This window comes from Larus michahellis, chromosome 18 (genome assembly GCF_964199755.1).
Source record: "Larus michahellis chromosome 18, bLarMic1.1, whole genome shotgun sequence".
Classification (NCBI taxonomy): Eukaryota; Metazoa; Chordata; class Aves; order Charadriiformes; family Laridae; genus Larus; species Larus michahellis.
The window spans coordinates 3,751,696-3,760,759 of record NC_133913.1 but is presented as its reverse complement, the minus strand read 5'-3'; the positions used below and the strand labels follow the sequence as shown (position 1 = coordinate 3,760,759).

General features: G+C 40.2%; 1 protein-coding gene across 6 annotated transcripts in view; it reads right to left on the bottom strand.

Annotated features, from left to right (window-relative positions):
- Positions 1–652: 652 nt before the first annotated feature.
- CCDC47 (coiled-coil domain containing 47) overlaps positions 653–9,064 on the bottom strand; it is an 11,048-nt gene continuing 2,636 nt past the window's right edge. For all 6 annotated transcript variants that reach the window (XM_074562126.1, XM_074562121.1, XM_074562124.1 and 3 more), the window contains 11 exons: positions 8,942–9,049; positions 7,413–7,587; positions 6,973–7,094; positions 6,225–6,290; positions 5,413–5,514; positions 4,510–4,620; positions 3,844–3,929; positions 2,455–2,513; positions 1,630–1,739; positions 1,299–1,466; positions 653–989 (listed from right to left, as the gene is read on the bottom strand). In XM_074562126.1, coding sequence (XP_074418227.1) covers positions 909–989; positions 1,299–1,466; positions 1,630–1,739; positions 2,455–2,513; positions 3,844–3,929; positions 4,510–4,620; positions 5,413–5,514; positions 6,225–6,290; positions 6,973–7,094; positions 7,413–7,587; positions 8,942–9,049 — 1,188 coding nt within the window. In that variant the 3' untranslated portion in view covers positions 653–908. The remainder of the gene's footprint in view (positions 990–1,298; positions 1,467–1,629; positions 1,740–2,454; positions 2,514–3,843; positions 3,930–4,509; positions 4,621–5,412; positions 5,515–6,224; positions 6,291–6,972; positions 7,095–7,412; positions 7,588–8,941; positions 9,050–9,064) is intronic.

Here is a 9,064-nt window from a genome sequence, read left to right as displayed (position 1 = left end):
AAGAGGATACATGTCCTCTGAAACTTTTTCACTTGCTCGGGAAAATTGGCAATTAGTAGATACCTCACTGAATCTAGCTCCTGGCTGAAGTAAACTCAGCAGCAGCTGCTGAAATCGGGAGAAAAGTTTTTGAGGCAAACTTGTACAGTTAAAAATATTCAAGGAAAGCTAGTTGAAGCTGTTAACTCACCATGCACTCGCTCCTGAAGAAACACCACGCTGACATTACAGACTTCACATTGTACTAAGCTTGCAGCATTCAAAACCACAAGTAGGAAACTGTTCATGTATTCCATTCCCTCGTATCTAACCCATCTATATGTTTACACATATGCCAATCAGGTGACCGAATACTGTTTCGGTCCCTTGTTTGTTAAAAAAACACAACCAAAAATAACTTCTATTCTACTGGGCTTAAATCCCTGAAGAATCCATACTGCGTATGGAAGGCTCTTAAGTTTTGTGCCTTTACAAGCTTGATGCAAATAAATGCACAGTAAATGTTTACTGCACAGTTTTCCTCCCCTTAAGTTTTCCCCCTTTCCCTCCCAATAACTAAAACCAAAGTTTAAAACCAAAGCATGAATATGTTACCAGCACACGTGGACAGGTTTACAATCTTCTGTTTTTAAAGAACAAATGACAAAGAGCATTCAAGAATATTGCAAAATTTTTTAACAGACAAGTAGCAAAAATTTGTACCACCTGGAATAAAACTGCCCAGACAAAGCTTTCTACATACACCTGCATGTTGCTGTAATACTTAAATAAGTAACACCAATGCAAGGAACATTTCTCTTAATGGCTACTCGTGTTGAAAGAAGTGTAGGATAATGGAGTTAAGTAGGTCTTTGTACCCTGTGAATTAAAATTCTGCAGGTGGCACTGAGACGCTTTTCACAATGGAGTCACATAGCTTTCACTTTGATTTGCTTCATCTTCATCTGCTTCTTCTCAAGTTTCTTCTGTTCACGCCGCAAAGCGGCTTCCTACAGGCAAGGACAGAAAGGTCTGAATGAACATTGGTGAGCTCTTCAAAGAGGAAGCTCATCTTTTCAGAAGAGCCAAACAAAAAAGACCCTCAGTACTTGGGTTCACATCTCTAACCACATGAGCGGGCTCTTCACTGGCAGCCTTCGCATGTTTCAGAAAGCAAATGTACATACCCCAAAATTTGTCTGCCTACCAGCAAATAAGAAATCAAAGTTGGCCATTGCTGGTATGCCTACGGGCAGCCTGGGAGATACCACAAGAGAAATGTGCCAGTGGCTTCTAACAATCTGAAAAATGCATCTCACCTCCAGCCGACGCTGTTTTTCAGGATCCTCTTCATTCATGATTCGCTCCTTTTCTGCCCGTTTTTTCTCTTCTCGACGGGACTGGGCAGCCTCCTGTCTTTGCACGTGAGTCAGTTTAAGGAAGTTCTCTTCCACACGAGCCCTGTTTTTATCAGCTTTTTGTTTACCCTTTTCACAGAGAAAAGCAAATGCAGTTAATACAGATTCCCCATGAGCAGGATGCAGTATCTCTAGCAGTCAGAAACAAAAGGCTCCCAATCTTAAGGATCCAATGGTAATGGTTGCAATTTCATACAATACTCAGAAGACAGAAAAAATATACCCTACTTACTTCTCTGTTCAGACGGAACTTCTTTGCTTTGTCAATAGAGTAGATAACCATGCTCATCAGAGGCAGCAAAGACTCCATGTCCTTTGGGGAAGTGTTGCCTGAACCAGGCACTAAAATAAAGAGTTACTTGTTAATTCAGAGAGGTTGGCAGGATTCTTCTACTTGCTCTAACGTTATTTCCTTATTGCTCACACCATTCATTAAAGAAAGATGTTCTTAGCCATCTCTTTAGGAAGGACATAACTATCTAAAAGAGGCGTTTAGCTTTGGAGATCGCATTTAGATTCCTCACACAGTGACAGGCACACTTCCCACACACGATCCTTCTTAGTTTTAGCAGGACGGAATACAAACATAAGGGTTGAATTCAGGCTCTGACATTAATGTCACTTGGAGCTATGGCCTTGAATTTTGAAGAGAACTATGGGCCTTTTCTCAAATAGGCTTCCAACAGGCTGTTTTTCTTCCAAAACAGGGTTAACCAAGTTACTCTGTGGAAGTTCCAACTGCAAGGAGTGTGGCTTGAAAACAAGCCATCTTTCAATGGTGCCCTAATACAACCACCAGTAGAGATCGGAGCATGAACTAAGATCAATAATAGCAAGACTGAGTATCCTATTATGACGATATGCTGCCCAGTCCCCAGCGTTATTACTGCCTTATGTTTCCTGGTTAATCAATCAATGATCCTGTTACATGCACTGTTACAAGTCATTCATCACATATTGTCTTCCATAGATGACAGAACTTGAGCATGTAATTTGCACAAATGAAACACAACACTCCCCCGGGTACACATACACACATGTACAGCAGTTCTCTTACCGTTAAATGTAAACAAAAGTGTCTTTTTAGTTTCGGGCAGTTTTGTAAGCTGACCCTCCCTGGTAGGAAAGAAAAAAGTGTCTGGAATGAGTGAAGAAAAATATGGGCATACAAAATACCTAACGTTGTTAAGGAAAACCTCATTAAGAACTAAGAGACACTTGCAAACTACTCCAATAAAATAAACAAGATTAAAAGGCTGGCTGTAACCCAAATTTAAGTTTCAAACTATTCAGATTCCTGAAGTATTTAGTCAAAAGCACACAGTGAAAAGGCATTAACGTAAATACTAACAGCACCATCCAATCCAATTGTCAGAGGTCATCTGAGCTCTAAGGCAGCCTGTATATTTTTAATGACATTCAGTTTTACATATGCCCTGTTGTTTATACTACTACACATCTTCTATAACTACCAGTTAGGGGAAAAACAAAAAATTATTCAACATAATTCAAGTCTTCACTGCCCCAAACCCCACAGTATTCTAATGTAAGAAAGTCAGACCTACATTTCACAGATCCTCCAAAGCCTAGCAGTTTCAGTACAAGGTGCACATACTGCTGTCTTATAATTAAATCAAAGTATGTTCCTTTTTTGGAGGACGGTTTGAAGTTTTGATATGGATCATTTATTTACATGCCTGTGAGCATAATACACCCTTGCAAAAGTCTACATGGTAATTCAGATAAGATAAATCACCCACCGCTTGGCAATTCTGCAGCAGCAGCTAAAAGCACCTCAAGACTAGGAGGCTTAGAGAAACACAGGAGATACTGCATCTGTGTGTTTCTGAAGCACAGCTGAGAATCAGCCTGAACAAAAGTACCCAAGCGATGGGATTCAACAGCAGAATGTTGAATTCAACTAGGCAAGGGCAAGCAACCTTGATGGTTTAGTTTGGTTGGTTTGTTTGGGGTTTTTTTTTTTTTTTTTTTTTTTTTTTTTTTTTTTTTTACACTGCAGACTTTTCTCTAGTTCTCAACGCATTCAAATAGCATCCGAGTTGATGTGTTGATTCTCCTCCTGCAGTGTTATTTCTTGGTGCTTAAACTCTAACATGCCGTGTACCTTTAGTGGGATTACTCAGTTGGTTTCCATGCAGCTGTGTACACTGTAGGTGCCTGGTGTTATCTGAAATTTGTAGCTGCCCAAACTACAGCCTAACTAGCACACAAAAATAAATATTAAGGCAATACAGCACCTTGATCTTCTAAACTAATGCAGCATTTGGAAGCATTGGGAGTGTATTTATTCACCTGTTTCACCTTTGCTCCCAATTTCTCTTTGTGTGCATTCCAGCAGGTTTCACAGTGCAAACAAGTTTGTCAGCCTCTATTTTGCTTAGTGTTACAATAGCTACCGGGAGGAGAGATCTAGCTTTATACGTACTCTTGCATAAGTTTTGGACCGGAGAACTGGTCCGAGAATTGGACGGACTCAATCTTGTCAGCATAGTGCGTGAGGAAATGTATCATCTAAAAGAGAAACTGGGGTTAGTTTTTCCCAACACCAATCCATCTGCAGCCTACCCACTCCATATGGGTTTGCCAAAGTGCCCATGTATCACTCAGAAAATTGCTGTGCTCAGCTTGCCACAATGACACTGAAATTTAAATTGTCAATTATTTTAGCTTTTACTAGAATGGGCCAAATGCGTTGAATTAACACGAGCAACTCAGATATTAGATACACAGTGCTCATTTGGGATTTTCCAATCAATTTGATAACATGTCAACTTTGAGGACCTGCAAGCACACCATCAACACCCTCCTTCGAACTGGCTGTTGAAGTTAACTTCCAGGCTTTGAAAGGCAGTTTTAAGTCTGCAGTTCACGTTAGACTAACAGTTGCTATGTAAAAGGAATAAAGACATGAGAATTACATCCTTCTTATAGCCCTTAACCTTCCTTGGGGTCTTGATTTCTCTAGATCTCACTAGGGCCATTTGTCTCTCCTGTTGTGATGTTAACAGGAGATAAAGAGTAGAACTTTCTTGCATAGGCTGTAAGTACCAGGGTTACCAAGGAAGATTTGTACTAGTTCATTTGGGATTACCTTAGCGTCCATCATTCCCTCTGTGACCTCCCCCATCTCCGACAAGATAGCCAGCGAATCTGGAAGCCCATATTTTGCACCAGACTTAGGTTTATCACTGCAGAACTCACTCTGTTTCAAAGAGAGCAAGGGGAAAGAAATAGAAACAAACACATGCTTGTAAGTGTCTTATCAGACTGAACTGTTTCAGCACAGTGGGACCCCTAAGAGTATCTGATAAGAAACAATCAAAATACACTAACTTGGTCCCTCAGTCTGGCTGGGGACATTTCAAGCATAAAGTAAAGCATGCAGTACCAATAGTCTTTAAGTTAGTATTTCTCTTCAATAGTCACTATTTTAAGGAAAAATATAAAACAACTGTAATACATCCACGCTGGAATGCTCAAAGTGGATTAAGGCATTTTGCTTACATTGTTTGATAACAGAATAAAGCCAACTGGCATCCTACCAACCACACTTCAGTGCTGTTACCTGAGACAAGTTATGAGTGAAAAGATTTGCAAACCACTGCATATTATCACTGGATTCTTTGCAAGCTTCAGGGCTTGAACATACGGAAAGTTTTAATTTCAAGTCATATAAAAGCAGATGACTTAGACCCAAACTTTCCACATCACATATCGCTAATTAGGTTTACTTTTCAATCCTTGAAAAAGTAATTTCTGCAAATTAAATGAGGTGAAGTGACACTCGTGTGTATCCCAAGACTATACTTCAGCCTCCTCCTAAATGAGCTATACACCATTTCCATTAGATGAAAATGTCTTTTCCCCACACACTAATTCCAACAGGTCAGTCACAAGTTTTCAGCTGTTCCAAAGAAAAAAAGCAATCTACCGATTAGAGGTTCTTATATCCTGCTATTTATCATGTTAGTATTCCCACTGCGATCATACATACCAGGTCCTGCATCTCTTTCTGAAGTCGCACCAGTGCTTTTCTTGTTCCAACAGCAAACACATAGGTGTCCATATCTTCATCATTCATTGTTACTTTTATTTGCTGTGGGACAGAACATTATTAGCCCTTATCAGATTTATATGATGTACTCTGCCTTCAGACTACTGACCAAATGGAGACCTGTGTCTTCTGCGAGTTCAGTGTTTGTCTGATTTTGATTCGTAAGAACAAAGACTAAGTGAGGCCATACACAGCTAAGATAAAGGTTGTTGATTTAAATTATGGATACATGGAAAGAATATTCACAGTGTACACAGCCACTGTTCTTCCAAAATGTAACTTCTTTTGGCATTTATGCAGTTAAGAGATTCCCCTCATCTCCAAGAGCAAGAGGTGAGGCAAAAAGTAATATTATAGGATATAATAACCAGGTCAGCACACGCATTAAGCAGCTCTGTTCAGGCAGACTGAACAGACAGAAGAACAATAATTAAGTACTTCAGATCATAAAACCACTTTTTATCAAGATGAGGTCTTGAAGCATGATAGGACTGTTCACAAAACCACTCAAACAATAAAACCCATAGATAAAACAATTTCCAGTCATCAGCAGCTTGCATTTCCCAGGCAGAAAAGAAATACGAGTGATTCTTTCAGATTGTTTCGACAGTTACTGAACTGGAAGATATGGAATACTACAGAAAGACACCTAGCAGTTCACTTGCGTGTCATAAGAACAATCAAAAGCAGCAGAGCAGAACCAAAGGAATGCAACAATTTATCACAGCTGATCTATAGGGCTGAGTACATACCACTTGGTCAGAAGCTGGCCTCATCATGCGTGCGAGAACGTTCAGTAGGTCTTGTCTCTTAAGAAACTAAAAACACAAGTTTGTAAACACAAAGAAGATAGCTGAATATACCTATTCAGTATAGGTATATAATATATATTATAGTATATAATAGGATACAGTGAAGTCTAGCACTTCATTGGCAGATAGCAGTGGGGCTCAAGGAAAAATAAGACAGTTATAAGCAGATATTTTTCATAGAATAATTTAGCTTTGAGGGGCCCTTTGGAAGTCACCTATACTGCTCAGAAGCAGGCCCCTACTTTTTGCATTAGATGGGTTTCTCAGGGCCTTGTTCCCTCAAGTTAGGAGCTGAACCAACGTGTGGGGCTGTTCCATCCCAAGGTGCAGAACTTTGTATTTGTCTTTGTTGGACTTTTTTGGAATTCCTGTTAGTCCATTCCTCCAACATACTAAAATGGCAGCTGGGCTCTTCAGCCTAGTTACCTGTGTTTACGCTATACTTCTGGTTTCTATCCTCTTTCTGTAAGCATTCACTCTTATCTACTTTGGTGGGCAGAAGGCAGGCCTGTATGGATCTTTAGTCCAACCAGTCTTCCCTTCACGTGTGTATATTCAGAACCCTGTATCTAAATGTGAGCGAAAGAGTTGAGCCGGGACTCCTGGCTACTCACAGTGGAATGGAAAAGCCTCTAGAACCTGAAAACTGGTGACAGGTAAACAGTACTACAAACTCACTCATCCTTACCTTTAGCTGGATGAGCATTCCTTCACAGCACACCCTTCCAGAGCACCACAAGTTATAAATGTGTTCATTTTCTTGATTTAGTTTCCCAGTGCTTGTAGCTTCTTTATTAGTGCCATCATCCCCTGAAGAAAACAACAGTTAAAGAGAACTGCAGTCTGAAAGTCACAAATCTAAACACCGGAGCTCATCAGTAGGCTTAGAGCTTGTTCCTGGATTACTTCAGTATCACTGCGATGTTTCTGAATAATTTATACTACGACGCCATAACCTCATTTCAGCACTGGAAGACTAGCACACTATTTGTCTACACACGGAGTGGTCATTAGTGTTATCATGCATCTGCCCAGAAAAGATTACTCTTCTCTATAGCCTACATGGTGGTCTAAAACCAGCTTTATTCAAATAAACTAAAAATGGAGCCTAGTCATAATGGAACTCACCAACAAGAGCAAAGTTACTTTCTAGCAGCTCCCTGTGAGTATTGAACCATGCATGAGCCAGGCGGTTGTTTTTGTTCTTCCCAATGATGTAGTTCATGATGTAAGCAAGAAGACCTGTTACCATCAGGATCTCCATGTAATAACTCTCCCAGCTGTTTTGAAGGTGAGCAGGGACCTATGGTCAGTGAACAGAGACTATTTTACATATTGAATGAGCGGATTCCAGACACACAAACAATTTGAAAAAAAGAGTACTGGAGAAGCTTCATCCCAAACACAGCAGTAAGCTTCAAAGGCGACAGGACAGAGCTAAGCCGACATAATGCATTTGGCAATACTGGGGCACAGTAATCACACAGGAAACTACTGATAATAGCATTCCCAAAATACCTGGCTAATACAAACAAAATACGTGTCTCTTCCAAGTGAACCTGTGCTAGCACGCATCCCTCGCAGTAGTCAACTGCCCAGCATTTCAATCCCCGGATTATTTGAGCTTGATGCCTTGCTCATCACAGCATTATCTGATCATCATTTAACTGCTGTTGAAATCTGAAGTAATACCCAAGCACCTGGAGCATTTTCAGCATACCACCAAGAGCCACAGACTGCGTGGGGAAGCAGGGAAGTCTGCCTGGCCTTGCCATCTGCAGAGATCAGTTAGCTGTTCTGCTATCACTCTATCACCCTTCAATCATAAAAGCACCCAAGCCTTAATTTTCACTACCAATGTCAGCCATAATTCTTAAAAAGAGATCTCAGTGATAATAAAAACACTGGCCTCAAACGCCTGATCATTCTGTAAAAGACTCTCTTGGGAGGCAACAAGATGCAGGGTGGACAGAGAGATTGGCTTCAAAAACTATCACAGGAGTCCATTTCTAATCTGAAATTTTAGCCATAGACAAGCTATTGTACACATATCATCATTGCAACCTCTACTTTATGTCTTGACAAAGCACCCAGACGTTCTCGGATGTATGTTTTTCTCTGGATTAAATGAAGGTCATCACTCTAGCTCCTCCGCTTCTCCCCCATAGTCATAAGGGTAAAGGAAGCTGAGTCAGAAAATGCTTTGGTCAAAACTATGTTTCAAATGGTCTGTTTTAATGAAGAATTTCCTGATCTATATTCCAATTACAGTTCTCAGTTTGAACATAGATTACAGCTTTGATCCAACGATGGGAGTCCTAGTGGCTTAAAACAGAGATCAACAGACCAAAGGTACCTGCCCTGAAGTTTTACTTCAGGAGTTGATATTTAAAGTAGCATAAACCAATGAAGAGCAGCATGGAATCGGGAACAGGCACACCTGGATCACATTCTGCTGCTATCCTGTTGCATTATTGCAGGTATTTCTTGTCTCCACACTTCTTCCTATTTCTGCACTGTCTCTTTGTTAATTCAAATAGCAAATTCTTTAGGAAAGATTCTCGCTTATGTGTATGTTTGTACACCAATGACATTATTGGCATACTGCCTTAAAAAAAAAGTGATGAAACACCAAATATAGAGAAAAATATACCTACATTAACTATTGTTATGGGGTCTTTATTTTTGCTAGGAGACGCATCTGGTTTCTCTTCATAGCCTTCAAACTCCTCATCATCATACGGTTCGCTCTCAGTATCACCTTCCTAAAGGACAAAATC